We start from the raw sequence: 20,441 nt of genomic DNA on the forward strand, positions 1-20,441 counted from the left end.
CTGTTGGACTGTCATCAGGTTCCCGATGGTGAACTCCTGAACTCGCTTAGCCTTCGCCTTTTTTATCAGGCATGCCACTCTTGGGGAGGTCACTCAGGGGTCAGCAGGCTTTCACACGTCTAGCCGCTAACGAGGGTTGGAAAGTGGAGAGAGATGTGAGTAGACGTTGGAGGCCAGCATGAAGGAGGGGAGGGCTAGTGGATTTCAACCCCCCCGCATGAAAGCACACAGGGACGCTAGCACAAAAGCTGTTGTGGCATTCATGTGAGGCGTAAACGGATGCAGACAAGATCACAGGCTCTCTACTCACTGAAGTGACATTTCCAGGAAATCCAGGAACAAAAGCCCGAAAAGTTACATTGATATAAGAAAGTGACATCAGACACAGGTTTATAACAGATCTCATTTCACTTTTAATGAGGAGAGTCAAGTTGGGCTTTTTTTTTCTGCATTTTTAGAAAATAAACCGATAACAATATTACAAATAATGAAATTGTTACATCATTCACAGGGTTACAGTCAAATGTACATTTTATACATCAAAAACAGGACCTCCCATGTGTGTCACAGTGGTCAGGGCGGACAGAGCTCTACGTGAGCCCTGCCTGTCAGAGGGAGAGTTGTCCCCTGTCCTGCATGCAGAATCAGGGCTGAGACACAGGGAAGCTCCATCACAGCCATACTGCAGTATTGCCATCCAGACACCAGAGGGCACAGTTATGCTACGGGCAACAGCTCCACGTTTAGGAGCCATTTTCTCTCCTGAACACTTTGGACCATATTTGGAGGACGCGGGCCGCACCAGGGAGAGAGAGAGAGAGAGAGAGAGAGCGACAGAAGGAGCCAGGGACATCTTGTGTTTACATTCACTGCTCATTGTAACACTGAGACAAAATGGTCTTTCGCTTCCATTTTACAACTGGCACACAGTTGGTGAATGGTTCTGCAGAGAACGAAAGCATATGCCGTTCACAGCTTGCTGTCGCTCTCAGCTTTTAGCAAAAGGGCTTATAAACTGAGCGGAGTGGCACGGCAGTCATGATTAAACTTGCCAGTGGTGAGAGAGGAGAATTGTTGGTGGTTAAGATGTATACACAGCACAACTGTCACCACCGAAATGACTATTAGTTATTTTAATAACTGCTCAGTGACATGTGGCTGTTGAATTTGTATACACATGCCATCGAGTTGAGCACATGATATCTTGCCGATCAGCTTTTGAGTTCTCAGCCTGACTAGCATGACATGACAAATAACCTAAAAATTCCAACGTGTATGGTATGGTTTTGTGGTGAGACAATCCAATGAAAACGGCCGATACGAATCGCTTACTCGCTCTGCATAATATTCTTTCACACTCTTACGATCACATCTCATTTATTACAACTTTGATGTTTACATAGCATTCTGGTCAAATTAAAGGACGGACAGAACATGAAACAGAATGATGGATGAAGCAGTTGGACTCCTGCAGAGATCGAAACTTCAGTCCTAGTAGTTAAAAACACACCGGGAGGAAAAAATTATCTGTACCATTAGGATTCAGCGTGCCTGGGTAAATACTGAGTCTGTTTTTAGAGCATAAGAACTGTTTCTAAAGAGTTTTTTAAAGAGAATACAGAGTTATGGACTCCTCTGCTGATTAATGGGTTTAGCAAAAAAGAGACTTTTAAAGGATATGAAAAATGTAGAGCAGAGCCAATACAGGATAAGTTAGAAATGGAAGCATCTGACGTAAAAAAGACTAAATATTAGAGAAGAGTGCTGTCACATTGTGCCTGAGGACAGTGTCTGGCGTAATGAGCACAAATTAGTTTGTTGTTACAAAGTGGTTTAAGCCTCACATAAGGTGTTCCTTTACAGCCACATACTCACTGATATACAGTGTCTAACACAGTTATGTCTAATAACCTGCTAGAAACTTCTAAAAAGAAAAAACAAAACATGATAACAGAATCCCATAGAGATGTGTGGTGATATTTTCAACCACAGAGAGCACCACAGAGTTGTGAGACATTTGCAAGTGAAAATGTCTCAAATATACATAAGTGATCTTATATTTCGCATTAGGAGATTATGATAAAGCACATATAAGTATGAATCTTATTTCTAGACATTTGAAGCTTCAACTGGACTTGAGTTATTGACATTGACTTTATTGTTTGTTTTTCTAGGAATAAATAATTGAAATTAACAAGTAACAAATAACAAAAACCCGTACGAAACCCTTTTTACTTTTACTTGAAGTATTCCTAGTATACCATGCCATTATTACAGTCCTTTTGAATACTATTTATTTATTTAATCAATGAATTCATTTATAGAAAGCTAATTTCTGAAAGGAAACTTTCTAGAAAGAAGCAAATGTTTGCCAAAAACACACGACAATTTGTCTTGAATTGTCCAAATGTCTAGAAACATGATTACTAAGCCTAAATATTTTCTTTTTATTGTTGCCTGATGAAAAAATGATTAAACTAGATGACATACTCTTACTCATCAGTGTATGTTCACGTTTATATTTGTTCAGGGAGTCTTTCTTATTTCCTTGAAACAGCTTAATTCTAAGCAAGTGAACTATAAGCCCCTGAATGTATGACTCTTGAAGAGTCTTAAAATGTCATTTCACTTCATTTCAAAAGCTGTGCATTTATTTAAGAAGAGCAACCAGGGCTGATAAAGGCTGTATTACTTTTCAGATGCCGAAGTGGTATTTATACTACAGCAGATAAACACATTGCACTTCCACTTATTTATTACAATGGCAGTCTTCAGATTACTTTCTCCCTCTCACTTTCACTGTGCAACAGAAATTCAAACATAATGCAGTCACTCTTCTCTCTAATGCAAATTGGGAGTTGGTATGCAAACAGAGATGAGAGAAAGAAAGAAAGAAAGAGATGCTATTCTTAGGAAGACTGAGGTGCCATTAATTATTGGAACACTGGAGCAGGAGTAAAGGGTTATGCAAAAGTGTAGCATCAGTGAAGAATTTTAGAAAGTTCAGAATCTGTGTCTCTATCCATCAGCCCATTAAATAGTCACGCTGATTCATGGAACCGCTGTGGGCAAAATCCTGATAGTCACATATTAAATAAATAATAACCTATTCTTGAAAAAAAAGCGGCCTGGATAGACAAAAGAAATGATGAAACCAGTAAAATGGGATTGATCACAAGCAGGATGGTGAATTAATCCCGAGAGTTATGCCTACTGAAGATAAAATGGCCACCTAACACACACACACACACACACACATGTATGTATATGTGCGTGTGTGTGTGTGTGTATAGCATGATAGTACTAGAGATAAGCAGAAATTCCTATGGAACAATTCATGTAATGGGAACAAATGAAGATACACAGCAGAAGCAGCACTGATGCATCTGTGGTCAGAAAATCGGCGCCAGATGAGTACTGTGCTGTATTAATCCGTTCACATCACGCCACTCTGAAGCATAGAATCAGCCAGCGGAGCTTATGTGAACTGAAGTGTGGTCGAAGTGACTAGCTGCTCTGTACCGAGGGGTTTTAAATGTATTAAAGATGTACGTCAACCCTGAGGTTATGGAGCGGAGGAAGTCTCTGGTGAGCTGAGCTAGACAAAGTGTAATTGAGCACTGTTAACCACAAGTGACCTCCATGCCAGGACACACACACACACCGCACACACACATCATGTAGCACAGCTGGAGGTGGCTGTGGTTTTCGTGTCTGTTCAGTATCTGCCACACTGCTCACTATGACCATTCTAAAGGATGGATCCCACAGTCTCCATCGTCTCTCTCCAATAGAAAAAAAAGGCCCAGATTAAACAGCTCTTAATTCATTTTTAACAACAAAATTCTGTACACTAAAATCCAACACATATTTCTTACACGGATATTTACATGTTTTTTGTTTTTTTTTGATGTTTTATGCTCTTCATGTTGATAACAAGGCAGACATCTTGAGTACCATTGGAGACTCACTGTTTTGGGGATGTGCATGAGTGTCTGTTAGCTTTTTATATTTATCCAGTCAAACAAACCACATTTAAAACGGAGAACTCGTCCTCCTGTTCTTAAGCGATTTAGCCACTTATTAAGTGTGCTAACAGTACCATTTTATAACAATAATAATAACCTCACGGCCACTGGAATCATTATAACACTATGCTCGTGTTCACAGTACCGTCCCAATGGAAAACACCATGTGATGCTGAAAAGGACCTTCTAATTTGATTGTTTAATTCTATGCTGAAGATGAAACTGTGTAAAAAAAAAATCAAACCTATGTTTATTCAGGGTCCTTCTAGGTAAAACGGAAATTAATAATAATAATAATAATAATTATAATGAAAAAAAAAACACCCTAAAGCTTTATCTTTATCTCTACACATCTGAAGGGAATCAATATATGGTGTGTCATGTTCTAAATGATTCAAATCCACAACAAGCATTTGATTTAAAATAGGGGAAAACTATGAAGAGTCATATTAACCCCATCATTGCCTGAATGAAGAGAGTCACACACTTGGTGACTACATTGTCGATGTCCCAATGTCAAGTGCATCTGATATGTACAGAAGGACCTACGAGCTATGAGGTAGGACAGAACGATGTCCTATTTGGCAGGTAATGATGTCTGTAAAAAGAAAAAAAATAATAATGGTCTTTTTCCCCATGGTGACTGGAAGCAGAGGAAATCTTCACTACAAAGTCAACACTGTCAACGAGATTACTATTTAGGAGAGAAGACATTTTTTTGTTGGTTTTTTTGGGTGTTTCAAACAGCTAAATAACAGAAGTGTCTTTTTTTCCTTTGTGGCAATAATGGCAGTCAAGAGAAAGTTTCCATTTCATGGTGTTAATCTCCTTTTCTCTGCCTTTCCTAATGATGGCACAGGAATCATAGTTCCATGGTTTCTTCCATTTGTAGCCTCTGAGCAGGTAGTCAGTATTCCTATTGGATGATTTCCACAATAAAATAGAATAACAGAGCACAATGCGCGGTGATGTACCTTTCTTTTCGGTGTATTTCGCCCTTTTAAAGGGTAGCCTTTCTGTGTAATCCATCTACAGTTTTTAATGTATCTATATATCATATAGATCCTTTCTGTTCATGTAGCTTTTTTTTTTCCTTTACAAAATCTTTAGAAAAAAATCATTAAAAAGAACATAGATGACAATAAAAAAAAAATAAAATGAATAATCGTAGTGAAGTAAGAGCAAGAGCAAGAAGATGGACATGCTCTTGGTTGGTGAAAATTCCTCCTTGCTATGTTTTGGCAGTCGTGACAACTGATGGATGGGGCAGAAGTGTCATCGATGTCTGTAGGATGACACTGTCGCAGTGTGAGCCCACAAGGCTGGCTGGGTGGTTTGTAGGGGAACGGGGAGGTCATGGAGGGCAGGTTTAGGAAGAGAGGAGCAGAGGAGATTTCCTTGGAAAAAATGGTGGCCTAGAGGGAAAAATTAGGCTCAGCACACATCCACCTCCATCTGTCCACTTGTCCTTCCTGCCTCCGTGTGAAGGATCAGGCCAGGAGGTCAAACCTCCACCGACTGGATCTGGTTCATCTGCGCCCTCATCATTTGCACGCTGTTGAGGATCTTCTTTTGGTGACCTGCAAGAGTCACGCCCACCCTGAGGATGTCCCTGCCGAGCACACGCAAACACAAAGATCAGAAAAGATATCAGCAAAACATGTAGTGCTTCTACACAGACCACCATCCCTATGCCAAAATAAACACGGCATGTCAGCTTAAAATGGAATGGACTCCTTCCAAACATGATCTCCATCGGCTGCTGTGAGATAACTTTAAAACAACGCCATGTCTTTGTTTTTGTTGGGATGTGTGTCTGGTTTGTGCAGGTATCAAAGCCAGTGATTTAAGGAGAAGGGAATCTGACAGGCGATCACTGTGGCTCATATTTCTTGTAGGGACTTGAGTTAGAAACGCTGGGAACAATGAAGTTTTTAAAGCAAATATTTACTAAACATCTCTGAAAGCAGGGTTTATTTAGAGGCAGTACATTCATCTCATGACAACCATGATTAGTAAGATGAATTCCAGATTCCCAGAATATATTTACATGTCATCATGAACGATGTCAGACAAAACAACAAAAGTATTATTCATCCTAAAAAATCGTCCAAACTCCAAACCAAACCGGGGTAACAATGGAAAAACAAAGAGGTCTGCTGACTTTGTGGTTTATAATATACCTGATTTTTTCACCTGCACCACTCTCTCTCTCTCTCTCTCTCTCTCTCTCACACACACACACACACACACACACACGCATCTAAATCACCAGTTTTCTCTAGACATGCATCAATGTGGACATAACAAGCATGTTACAAAGAAAAGGTCCACAGGGCCATAGGGCTGTCAAAATGTGCCGTTCATCTCAGCTATAAGGCTATAATGCATACATTTTTTATGAATTCTGAAGACTCAGAAGACATCAGTTATGGAATTACCCAAATATGGATATGAAGAACAACACAAAGAATAAGAATTAATTCAGAGAATCAAATTTTTATCATCAATACATTGTAACCTCTACTAAAATTATTCACATACTTCTATCCAGTACTTTTAACTGAGTGAGTATCAGATTTTGGTGTTGATGTTAAACCATGGAAGTGACCCAGAGCTAAAATCTCCCCTTATTGGAGCCATGCGGCCTTGCAGTTCTGACATTATTACACTTTAGCCATAAAATTAAATCAATGAGACTGACGACCATGGGGCCAGAGTCCAGAGATTTAGATGGGTATCTCTCTCTCTCTCTCTCTCTCTCTCTCTCTCTCTCACTTTTACTTTCAGTAGCACTTACTCCATTGTCATCTGTGAGACTAGATCGAAGCTGGTGAAGTCAGCGTTGGCAAAGTTGTCCTTGTACTGTCCCATCTTGATAGCATCCAGCCAGTCGTCCACATTTCTAAAGCTGGAGAAGTCAGGCATGCTGCGGTCCAGCAAGGGCAAGTGTACACTGCACAGGACAGACGGTAGTCACACAATTTGTTATTGTATTTGTTCTGCACTCTATCTGATTTGCTGTTCTGTATAAATATTAGTCATAAAAAAAAACAGTCAAGTAATGTTGACGCAGATCAGAGAGCTGCTTCTCAATCACTTGTTGTTTGTACTTTTGCAACCAGATAGCCTAACCTCTTGAACATATTTATTTTATATGATTTTTATTTAACCAAAGAAACAGATGAGCTACAATGAGTCATGAGGTGAAAAGAAAGACCATTTTTTATTCAGACTGTGGTTAAAATCCATTTGTTAAATATGGCTTGAAGGGCTAAAGGTTGGGAACTAACTGGCTCACACTTAAAGATCTTAGATATAAATATAGTTTATCTTGTGCTGAATATGAGGTCTCAGATGTGAACATGTACATAAATATCCATTCCCCAGGCTTTAGACTAGGTCAAAATTGGTGGCTATACATAGGACTGAGGGCAACATTCTCAAAAATAATTTCAGATCATTTTAAAATATCATATAGCATATTTCTCTTTCGCAGGACGTCATTTCACATCCAGCACTGACACTTACACCCACATCTTAGTCTCTTTTGCATCTGTACAAAAAGTGCCAACCATTTTATATCACACTGTAGCTGTTTTTTTTTCATTAATAAGCCTTTAGACAGTGAGTATATCTAACACTGCACTGCAATGTTCATGTCTTATATGCAAATGATCACTGATGGTCTTACCCTGAAGAAAGAGGTGTCATGGCCTTCAGCATGTTGGGGTTACGAATCATCTTGTCCAGGTTATTAACAATCTGGCTGAATTTGGGACGATTATTGCGGTCCTTCTGCCAGCAATCGAGCATGAGCTGGTGCAGGGCACTGGGGCAGTCCATAGGTGGAGGCAGCCTGTAGTCTTGCTCAATAGCATTGATCACCTGAAGAGAGACAGGCAGATGTCCTGGGACCTTAGCAGATGTCTACAGATCACAGGTTTAGGTGTGAAGGAGAACATAACACGAAGTATATAGTGATCTAGTATTTGTATTCATGTCTTATAGTCACATTATCAAGTTACACATGAAAAAAATTTGGAGCATAACTCTTGTCCAAAAGTCTTGTCAAAAACAACTACTCCATTTTTATGCATCTGTGGCCAATCATGTGTTTGCGTCCTACAGCTCAGGCATAAACCCCTTAAACACCCAGACAGTGGCTAAAGTGGAACTGCGCTCAATTATATATATAAATATAAATATAATGTGTGTGTGTGTGTGTGTGTGTGTATATTTGTGTGTGTGAGGTCAGCAGGTTAAGTGTGGTCAAGGGAGTGTACAGCGTTTTTGTGCGGCTATATAATATAATGTAGAAGGACAAATGTGGACATTTAATGATGATTTGTGGGCTTCTACTGAGCCTAAGTGGATACTAGGCTGTCTCTACTGTTCTGAAACTAAAATATTACAAACTTTATGCCTCTCTGTTGGTTTTTCTTTGTCTTTGTTTATAGACTCAAATGAAACCATACATTTTCTCAATATACTTTTCATTTACTCCACTTTCTCATAGCATTCTAACACAGGTTCGTTCTATTTTTTTTTACACACAGTAGGAGTAGAAAAAAAGAGTGATTATTATCATAATATCATAATGTCCTGTTTCCAGATCATGGATTACTGTACATTTTTAAAATTGCAATGTTAAATCCCCTCAAAAATGTTCAGAAGTGTGTGAAAAAACGGCTAGCATTTAATTTGTCAAGCAAACTGTGATGATGGGTGAACATGACCTACTGTTTCAAATCTAATTAGATAATAGATATTTACTGCTGACATTGCATCCTTTTAAATGGCCTTTTCAACACTCTTATAAATACCAGAAGAAGCATATAGTACTAATATGCATGTTTACATATTTACATATAGTTCCTGATTTCAAGGACAAATGTACCTAAAATAAAACAAATGTAATGTTTTAATGATTTCGAATGCTTTGCGAGCAACAATTGACTCAAATCACTGGAGACCTTGGATGATCCTCTTAAACGCAGTACAGCCCTTAGACAAAAATAAATCCTACACTTATTTCAACGTCCCCAAATCCTTCATAGTTGCTTTGGTTCACTCCACGTAAATTGGCAGGTAAATTTTAAGGCAGTTGGCTGAGCAGTTAAGATGCACTTATATATTGTGGAATTTATGCTGCTGCTAGCGTCTGCAGACACATCATCAATAAAGACAAATGAGCCTGTTCAACTAGCAGCCGTACACGCTCACGCCACCGTGTTTCACTGATGAGGTGGTATTCTTTGGATCAGGAGCAGAATTCTTTCCCCTAATTTTTGCTTATTACATCATTCCATGAGAAATTAAATATCATCTCATTTGTCTAGAAGACTTTGTTCCACAAATCTATAGGTTCTAACAAGTACCTTTTTTTTAATTTAACAAATCATACCTGACCTGCCTTTTATAAGAGGTTATAAAGTCTTTTTATGGTAGTCTATGACACAATGATACTTCCAATTCTGTTCATTCTCAGAGGGTCAGTCTCAGAATATGATAGCATGAGGTAAATTAAATATGTAAATTGGCAGATTAAAATACCTCTCCAATAAGATAAATAATTTAAAAAAGAACATTTGTTCCCACATTAGTATTGAAACTATTTCACAAACTCATATTTTGAAATAATTTGTGGATAACTGCTTCCAAGTGAGTCCAAGTTCAGACGAATGACTTGGCTATTGCCGTCAGCACCAGCACACTCAATAAGTTGAGATTATTTTTTTTCTTGTGGATAATATATACATTATACATTTCAAATCATACAATTCAGTCTTTCAATAACACAATATTTTTACTGACTTACTGATGCTGGTAAGGGAGATGATGCTTTCGATGCCTTTAATAAATGATCCACAAAACATCACTAAAGGTTTAATGGAAATTTGTCTGGTTTTTACTAGTGTAACAGTCTAGTGCTTTTGACACTAGTGATAATAAATAAACCCCAATGACTTAACGTAAAGGCACCATGTTATATACTATTTGTTATGCATTCAAAAAATTATTACAGTCAGAGTTCTGTTGAATGAATATGAAAACATAATTTAGTTATTTTAAGTGTTTAAAAACATTTTCAATCAAACTCAATTTTCATCCTTTGGCCACTATCCACAGTGACATTTTCTGCCATAGTCCTATGGCACAACAACAAATGTTGTAAAGAAATATGTATAAAAATTAATTGTGGTATATTTCTGATCTGAACATAATAGTGCAGGGTTTACACTAATCCCCATCTGAAATTCCGCCAAACCCTGTGGATGAGACTCAAAAATCATGACTTCTATTGTCAAAAGCACTGTAATATTTACAAAATGACATTTTGTAATATTTATTTGACTTCTGAAATACTGATATAATAATCAAATAAAAAAAATAATGTATGCAAAACTGCCAACCTCCAACCTGCAGACAGAAAAATCAATCGGTTGCAGTAAGTCAAAAGTAGCTAAAGGGCAACAACGTACCAACATTTTACCGTCTAATGAATTAGAGTCTAATGCACTGTAGACTCTAACCTCAGACTCAGCACAACATAGGGCATGTTGTACATCACTGTAATACGTACACACTAACACTGTTTTTGTATATAAGTATATTACGTATCCTGATGCAGTGATAAAAGGTTGGAAGCCAGACAGTGGTTGCTTCACTGCAAGAAACCAAGGATTGATTTGTTCTCTTCATAAATGCACTGTGATCATTATCTCTGTCTGAAGGGGACCCAGGGATGCAATTTATCATCACTCACACACACACGCACACACATGCACACACACACACACATACACAGGCTATTAATCAGGGGAACACAGTGGCTGTCTGAAATAAGACAGAAAAATATAAAGCGTATAAACTATTGGACTGTTTGAAGACCTTGCATTTATTTATTCAATCTGAGAGAATTAGATGAAAAGTAAATGATAATAAACATGGTAGTGTTTCAGAGCTGCCTCCTGCCACTCAGCAGTGTTTTACAAGTTTTCTGATATTCTGCAGTCTGATTCCATCCGCTACAGCTTTCAAATCTCTCAAATTCAGGCGTGCTATTACTGTCAGACCAAACATGATTAACAAACACAGTAATCTGCATGCTGACTCGATTCTATGTTTGCAAAGAATGTGCTGGAAGCTGTGTTCTTAACCTCTGCATTAACTGCTTCACGTCTGTATGTTTGAGAGACGGCAGTGACATCATCTCTGTGCATCCTGCCTCCTATATCGGTGTCGAGTTGTCACAGAGCGCATCTGATGCACCGCAATAACTTGAGCATCCCAAAGAAAAGCTGAGATTCAAACCAAAACCGTGGAAGAAAAAGGTATCAGGACCGTCTGAGACCCACCATGCTCCAGCTCATTATTTAGGGCATTATAGAATTCTATTCAGTGCCTGATTAATCTCATCCAGCTGCCTCCAACTCACAGCCCGATGGGGCAATGGAATGCTATCTGGAGCTGCTAATAAGATAACCGCTGAGATCTGCACTCTCTCTTAGCACATTAGTGTTCACTCTTTCAGTTTCAAACTATTTTCATTATCTGGACCCGTAATTTGCTTTCCTCTCAGCTACCCAGGGGGATGCTGCAAATGGAAGCTGCAGTCAAGGGCAGGAACAGTTAGCACAGCCCCGTGCTTTGCATATGAAATAAATTTCTTGCTCACAAGTAAGTGTGTGAGGAGTTTACATTTGGTTCTTCTTTTGCTTCACCACTATATGCAGTTCTTGTTCTGTATTAATTAATCTAATTTTATGCACAGTTTAGATACAAGATACAAGGTTAAAGACGAACAGTGTAAATTAATTTTCCATTTCCATCATGCAATTTTATGACCACCACACAGGGATCTAGCCCAATGTTTAATCTCGTCCCGTAGAGCAGACCCTATAGAGGCTGACGGAGTTTCAGCTGAAGTGGACTATGGGTCTCAGCCTCAAATGGTGCACAGCAAATTTATGATGCCCCACCAGTGCTGCTGTTTACCTTCCCTTCTCATTCCACACTGCAGCTTTGCCCTTATCCATCACTCACACAGAGGCCAGAGGTCCTACTGAGACACCCCAATGCCTCTCTGGTATAAGTGAAGAGCTGAGAATGAGGAAGAGGTAGTGAGCTAATAATATGATTCAAATGTGTGATTTCAGGCCCTGATGTTTAAAAGGCTAATTTTAAGCTAAACCTTTATTGTTTTTTGACTCATCTCACACATTTCATACATTTTGTATAGTCTTGCAATTAACTAGACTAATTATCTTGCAAGTAACTAGACAAATATGCATCTGAAGACTGGTCAGACGGCCCATGCTGATCCCTGTTCACTGACAAAAGTACCTACAACAGGCACAGGACTGGATCATGCAAAAATTGAAGAAGGTGGCCTGGTTTGATGAATCACATTCTTTTATTTGTTGACAGCTTAGCGTGTCAGTGCTGTTTATCTGGGTATGTGTGTGTGCGTTGCTCAATAAGAGAAGAAGACATGCCAGCAGACACGCTGGGATGCTTTAGGTAATGTTCTGCTGGGAAAGCTTGTGTCCTGGCATTCATGTGGTCGTTACTTTGATACCTACCACCTACCTAAATATTGTTACTGACCAAGTACACCTCTTATTGCAATGATATTCAGCAGGATAATGCTCTTTCAGCAAGATAATGCACCATTCTAGAGGAAATTAATATGTTAAAGCTATGAGTTATGGTTCCCATGATCTATTTTGCGGCCATGAACTACTTAACTTGTGGCAACTATTGTATTTTAAAATGAGTGGGAGAAAGAGCGATCAATTGAATTAGACCACAGTTACCCACGCATGGAGATGATTAATACTACACTTTACTTCAACCTTGGAATGACGTATTAAACCATATTGGAGTCACTTAAGTTGCAACATGGATATACCATTACCCTTTGTCACCTTAAGGGAATTTTTTAAAAGTGAATAGACTTTTCATCCCTTCCTGCCAATAACGAACAGGAGGCCACAAATTACGTATGATGCTCTTAGAACATATTAACTTGTGGGCTCAAGTTATACAATCTCATGACCATGAGATAATTAGTATGTGACCTTGAAATATTAATTAGTGGCCTCAGTATCCTTAATAATTTCTAGAAATTAACCCCATAATATCCCAGAACATGAACATGTGCCCTGAATGACGCTTGTTGTTTTGACAAGAAGTCATGACACATGCAAGGCAGCTCACTGTGTGAATCGCAAATATGGGTTAAATGAAAATATCAATAATTATATTATCAAATAAAATTATTCTAAAGTGGATGGTAGTTTTACAGGAAGGGATACATTTGGTGAAACCAGGATTTCTTTGCATCTATTTGCATCAACTCAACTTGATAGAAATTTCAAATCACTAAGAACATAAATACTGAAGGACTGAAAGCAACATAGAGCAGTGTAAATAGAATAATTACTCGATTCCATTGTAGGAAAATAGAATCAGGACAAAATGTTATAAATGGAGCTGGTTACATACATCCTGATTGGTCATGTCCCAGTATGGCCTCTCTCCGTAGGACATCACCTCCCACATGACGATGCCGTAACTCCACACGTCACTGGCTGAGGTGAATTTCCTGTACTGGATGGCTTCAGGTGCAGTCCAGCGGATGGGGATTTTTCCACCCTGTCATACAGAATCAAAGTTTCAGGGAGAATAATTGTACACACTCATTAGAAGTCCAATAAGTAAGAAAAAAATCACTCTATAAAATTATCACAAGAGCAGGAAAAATGATGTGTGATATCAGCATGAAGTTTGGTTTAGAATTGTTTGTTGCATTGTGTGCAGGCGTTTGGAATTTTCTCTTTTGTAAAATGTACCAACCAGACCTCACTAAGTGCTATATAGTACAGTATAATTAAGAGCTCTCACCAGAGCACTGGTGTAGGTGGGGTCAGATGTGTCATCCTCCAGGAAGCGCGAGAGCCCAAAGTCTGACACCTTACACACCAGGTTGCTGTTAACTAGGATGTTCCGGGCTGCCAGGTCACGGTGCACGTAATTCATATCAGCGAGGTACTTCATTCCCGAGGCAATACCACGCAGCATGCCTACTAGCTGGATCACAGTGAACTGCCCATCGTTTTGCTGCAAGATATAAAAAATATCAGAATAAGTAATTAATACAACAGGGGGCTTGGCAATAAGAGCAGATGATTTGAGGATTTGTCTTTACTGGTTTAAGTTTCTCTGTAGGTTTTTTTTTATTAGGTCTAGGCTTGGGGATGACTCATATAGACAGAAAGCATCCTGCTGTATGCTAAGTTGGATGAGAGAGCAGATGTTGCCTGTCCCATACTGAGCCCTGATAAATCCTTCAGCTGTTCTCCAAGACTGTCATAAAGTCCTGAAGAAGGAGCTCCTGCTGCTTTGACCCAGCTGTGGCTCCAGCTGCACCCATCTGCAGACCCACCACAGGAGCCGCAGGAGATGAGAGCAGCAGGCTTTGTGTAGACAGACAGACACGGGTCAAGTGCGTAGACATGTCCGTCTTTTGTTGTGTGTTTGGTGGTTTGTGTATTACGATTGTTTTAGGGCACCATTTTTTATATGACTCTTTTTATTGTTTTCAACATTTCAACAGTTGGCAGTTACACAGATAAATCAGGATACAATTTAAAAAGTCATTTCTCCTTTTGTTAGAGATCGTGCTGAACTTGAGAGTGTATGTAGATGTATGGATGTAGAGAATGTAAGAGAAGGCCCTAAATATGGGGACTTGTTATGATTTCCAGTGGTCATTTTTATTACTGTTGTATGGTTATGATAGTTGTTATGATTATGCTTTGGTTTTTATAAAGCCTCAGTTTCATACATAAAAATCTGGGAGGCTCGCTGCAATTTCCACTACTGTGTACTGTACACTTCTGCACACTGCATGAGCATTTCAGAGCATGATGCTGTCACTAAACACCACCATCTTTAGAAAGGCTTTTTGAGATAATTGTGTATTTCCTGTCCTGTTGGGTAATGCGGTTTGTGGTTTCATGTTAAAAAATGCCCTGTTCATTGATAATAGGAACCCGAATAACAAGCCTGGCTTGTGTGGTTAATCGCTATGTACCTAAAGAAGCCGGTGTTATATAAATGCAAGCTAATATTGCAATTATTATTGTTAGCATATCCTGCTAAGAAGTCCTCACAGGACATACTAAAACCCTCACACAAACCCTTCCTCCTCATTAAACAACCTGAGCTCCTCCTCACGCCCCTGCCGTCTCCTAATTTATCACCCTCATTCCAAACCTCCACAGCAATTAACTTCCATAAATTATTCATAAGTTTCAAATCCTTCACAAATACAAACCACCACTCTAATCTCCCTGCACTGTTTGCATACAGTTTAATTAAAGGGACTCTTAGCCCAAACTAATTTCGATCCACAATCTGAGCAAAGTACGTGTTCAGGTTTTCTTGATTATACGTTCATATGTTTATCTCCGGTCGTATCTGAACCATGCCATTCTCAAAATAATACCTTTACAAAGTCAGTGTTATATATAAACATACACACACACACACAGATATATATATATATATATATATATATATATATATATATATATATATATGTGTGTGTGTGTGTGTGTATGCATGTATACGAAAGACTTTGCTACTCTTCTTCTTGTGGCAGCTTGAGAGTTTCTGCTACAGTGTACACCTGTCACACATGGATTATGGTGCTTTCAGCAAACGTCATGAGTCACAATAGTTGTTTTGAAAGGTATCAGTGTAACTGAACAATCAAAGCACAAGCATACACCACTTACACTGGTGCACTAGGTTCTTGAAAGTAAAAGGATTTCTTTCAGGGTAAACATTTGCTCACACTAAACTACCACTGCTGGGCCCTTGAGCAAGGCCCTTAACCCTCAATTGCTCAGTTGTATAAAACAAGATTAAAAAAATGTAAATCGCTCTGGATGAGGGTGTCTGCCAAATACCAGAAATGTAAGCGTAAATGTATACAGTAGGGTTCCAGAATCTTAAATCAATTTATTCTGTTCCAGTCGAGGTGTATGCTAAGCCAGGGGTTGCATGACTATTCATTTTTACTAGTTGGACAGAAATTCGAAAAAAATAGCTGACGAATCTTTTCCTAGTTAAACCGGTCCAGGGTATTGCTATTTTAGGGATTATAAAAGAGATTGGATAGTGACATGCAAACCACAGCTCCAAATATGCTCGCTCTCACAGTGGTGACCACGATTGAAGTCACTGCGCCGCTGTGTAAGGATCTGAGCCTATTAAAACTTTATTTATCTCTAAATAACAATAAAACTAACTGCATAAAAAATTCTTTCATGAGTGGGTAGGCGTGAGATTACGAAAACAGTCCCATTCACACCTCAATGCTTCGTTCAAAGTGATAAAGTGAAAATGTTTTATTAAACCTAAAAAAAAAAAAATCCCAGTAGCCGTTTAACCAATGTGTAGATGACCGTAGAATTGGCTTCCTCTTATCAGAAATATTTTCAGACTAACAAACTATATTTAGCCTGCTTGCTTTACTGTCTCACTGTTTTCTTTCCCAAACACTCAACTAGTCGACATCCACACGGCGAAGACCAGATTCCTAAGATGCACAGTTGTCACGCTTTCTGTAAATAATAAACAAGTTGATGTGTACAAGTAAAGAATGTATCCTGTCTGAAAAAAGAAAAAGTAGGCCTTTAGACGCTACGCAACTCTTTTTTCCAGCCACATGCCTTGCCTGAGACACTATGATGTCCTATTCCACAGACAAGATATCACAAGTGCTTTTACACATGTAGTAACAAAGGCTTACACGATGATTCCAAAGTAAACTCAGCAAAGCCCTGAAGCCTAAATTATACAGGCTATACTTCTCAGGAAGACATCCTACTCGCCCTCATTTTACATTTATTACAAGGTATGGGTGTAACACAATGCCACAATCTGTATCTGGACCAATTTATTTGCTGTAAATCTTTGTATCTATATCCTGGCTCTGAAAGCTCTTCAACCTCAGCTACAACGTTCGTGTTTCTGCTAGAGCTGTGTGCTGACTTTTTAAAATCTGGTATTTTTTCATAAATGAATATTTTCCACTGAAATGTTTTTCCTATTTGAGAAAAAAAAGTAAGAAAATAGTAGCCTAATCACCACCACATCCCTGAGCAGGCAGTTACTAAGGATAAATAAACAAACACAGATTCCAGTTAAAAACATTATAACAGGAATGTGGAGACCGTCTGCATGGCCTGCACATGTTTCATGTCTCAGCATGAACTCAAAAGACTAATGATTAGCAAGCCACGAGCCTGCACACAAATGAAACATTTACATTTATTCATGAGGTTCATGTCTTTAAGCAGAGCAGCTTACAGTTGAGACAGAATGCAGTTGAGGGTTAAAACCTTTGCTCAAAGGACTTGAACTTACAACCTTGTGAATAGCTCAAGCCTTAACCACTGAACTGTCTATAAACAGAATCAAGCTGATTCAAACAAATGCTTTGCAAATGTTGGATTTTTCCCTAGTTTATCTTGCCTCATTTATTCCTCATACTCCCAGTGGTGTCTAATTTCCTATCATTTTACTTCCTGACACCCTATAAAACAGTGTGTCAGGTCTAAAATAAGTTTCTACTCACGAAAGCTCAGCGGTAAAGCTATACTAATGAGAAAAATAAATCCACCATGTCCCTCAATTTACATAAGTCAGTTTTCCACTAACTTCAAACACGTTGAATTAGCATTGATGAAGGTTTCTTAGTATTCACTCTTTCCCCAGTGACTCAAATAAAAATGATGTCTTCCAGAGCTGGTCACCTGCTTCCTGAAAGCAACCTCCTCTCATTTCCAACCCTGCTCCATTTCTCTGGGATTTGAAAGATGATCGCTGTCAGCTCAACTTCAGGATGAGTTTGCACAGAAAGAGAATTTAACTTTGAACCCATATACTTTGACGTCCTCTTTTTAATGCGCATTTTTTTATGATTCGAATATTTTCCCTCTGTGGAATGGATGTATGTTGAGGATATTAATAGCACAGAGCTCTTGATTTTTCAAATATGATTGGTATGAATGTGATTCATTTTCTATAAGAACAGCTCTTAAATGAAACAGTTCAGGCTGTAATATAAATGGTTCTTCAGTTTCTCAGTAACTTGACAAAGTGCATTTTTGGAGGCTTACCTACTAATTGATCGAAAGTTCCACAACATTAACTAACCATGAAAAGTAATTATGAAAGGTATGATATTTTTTGAAACATTCAAATTGGTAAATTCTTCTGGTATAAGAAGAACGAAACTATTCAGTACCTGCTGTTATTTCGAAAATACTCTGGATTGGTAACGGTAACTCTGCTTTGTAATAGACTCTGTTACAGATTATTGTTCTAATGTCATGTTGTGCTTTATTCCTTACAAAGTCTATCTATACATAAAATACAGAGCATGGTGCATCTTTACATAAAGCAAACACCATCTCAAAGTCAATGTTAATGTGGCAAGTCTTGTATAGAAAGAGAGGAAGACTGCAGGCTTATTAGACTGCTGCAATCAATATAGACATGTGCACAGTAGGGAGGCCTTTTGAAGACGGCCAATAGAGTAGTATAGAGAGCCTCCTGAGGGGGATTACCTGATGTACACTGTGGTAAATAAAGAAGAGATATATATGTATATATTGATGTACACACACACACACACACACACACACACAGAGTCACTAATGAGGGATTTTCATTCAGTTGCATGTCTGTTTCTTGCTGCACTCATATGCTCATGTATGCTGGTGCTTAAAATGTTTGGATGGATTTAAAAGATTTTAATACAATATTTCTGCTGGATTTGTCCTTCTGTTTTTAACAGCTTGACAGACGATGGTGCCTTTGATTTGAAATACATTGTAAATCTCTATAAGCATACAGTAAATAACATCTCTCTCTCTCTCTCTCTCTCTCTCCCTCCCTTTCCCTCTGTGTGTGTGTGTGTCTGTGTGTGTGTTTGGGGGGGGGGCTGGCTGGCTGGCTATGTGCCAAATGCTCCCATGACAAAAAGTACATTAAAATTTGCCCTTGTAGTGAGATTTGGTTTGCCCCTTAGAAGATTCTTTCAGCTTTGGTTCCAAAAAACTATGAGGTGCCTCTTGGGTCAACTTCCTCCTCATAAGTCATATTCGGATGAGATTTAGTTTTACACGGGGAGGTGGAGTAATAGATTTATTACCAGAGTATCGCTAGGTTCTCTCATGTCTCATGTATGTCTCAAATCTCTCATGTCAGCAATTTCACACATTACAGCATGCTATATTTGTATTATATAAACTATAGAAGCAGTCTATTAAATCTCTTAGGAACAGAATGGTATATATTTATAATATATGATATATAGTATATTCAGATCAGGTCTTGCATCCAAAAATGTCTTGATGTTTAAAAGATATCTAAAAGGGATGTAAAGTAGAATGCATTTCCTGTGTATATGGGACTTAACATGGTGAATATGATTTACTCACCCTAAGGAAAGAGTCGAGTGAGCCGTTCTCCATAAACTCAGTGATAATCATCACAGGGCTGCTTTTGGTCACTACTCCTTCCAGATGTATGACATTAGGATGGTCAAACTGTCCCATGATGCTGGCCTCACTCAGAAAATCCCTCCTCTGTTTCTCGGTGTAGCCCGACTTCAGTGTCTTAATGGCGACAAACATCTCCCTCTTTCCTGGTAGCTTCAGGTTGCCGCTGCACACCTCCCCAAACTCACCTAAAGAGGGACGCAAACAGAGGTTAAATCTCATGGTTAAAACAAAAGGAATTACCGTAAGAGAATATGTTTTCTGTCATTATAGTACCTGCTCCGATGACCTGCTCAATCTTCACACATGAGATGTCAATCTCTTTGGCGAACTCTCTTACTGCCTCGTTGGGATCTTCGTAGGTAAATGGGTCGATGTAGATCTTCATTCCTGGTGACACTTAGAAGAACAATTATGGTTATGGTTATGGTTATGATATATAGAGGCTCACTTTAACTTCATTGTGGAACAGTGACTGAGGAAACGCTGCATATGGTGTTGGTATGACTGGAGCCGCTGGAGTGTGACAGGCTTTCAGGAGCTAAGATGTAAGACGTCATGGTTGAGACCTTATAGGTCATTTATGATTTGACTTTTCGAAAAGGCTTTGAAGGCAAAGAAAGTCTTCAGAGCCTTCAAGTGCCCCAATTTAATGCCTATTGTGCTCATACACTTGAGTTGAGCTCTGGAGCTGGTGGACTGGGCAAACTTGAGAGCAAAAAGCAATACAGCCATTTTCCTCGGAATGGAGAAGAAATGAAAAACTGTGCCACAATGACAAATTTAAATAGGGATAGGATTTATTGTAAGACCCATGAGAATGGTA

The 20,441-nt window shown here is 38.8% G+C and overlaps 1 protein-coding gene across 4 annotated transcripts in view; it reads right to left on the minus strand.

Annotated features, from left to right (window-relative positions):
* Positions 1-389: 389 nt before the first annotated feature.
* The window catches only part of ephb2b (eph receptor B2b), a 142,541-nt gene continuing 122,489 nt past the window's right edge, over positions 390-20,441 (minus strand). For 2 of the 4 annotated variants that reach the window (XM_058373537.1, XM_058373540.1), the window contains 7 exons: positions 19,892-20,005; positions 19,556-19,803; positions 13,941-14,156; positions 13,542-13,691; positions 7,723-7,916; positions 6,829-6,984; positions 390-5,640 (listed from right to left, as the gene is read on the minus strand). In XM_058373537.1, the coding sequence (XP_058229520.1) occupies positions 5,532-5,640; positions 6,829-6,984; positions 7,723-7,916; positions 13,542-13,691; positions 13,941-14,156; positions 19,556-19,803; positions 19,892-20,005 (1,187 nt within the window). In that variant the 3' untranslated portion in view covers positions 390-5,531. Of the gene's footprint in view, positions 5,641-6,828; positions 6,985-7,722; positions 7,917-13,541; positions 13,692-13,940; positions 14,157-19,555; positions 19,804-19,891; positions 20,015-20,441 lie in introns of all 4 variants that reach the window. The other 2 variants (XM_058373536.1, XM_058373539.1) reach the window with 1 other exon arrangement.

This window comes from Hemibagrus wyckioides, linkage group LG21 (genome assembly GCF_019097595.1).
Source record: "Hemibagrus wyckioides isolate EC202008001 linkage group LG21, SWU_Hwy_1.0, whole genome shotgun sequence".
NCBI lineage: Eukaryota > Metazoa > Chordata > Actinopteri > Siluriformes > Bagridae > Hemibagrus > Hemibagrus wyckioides.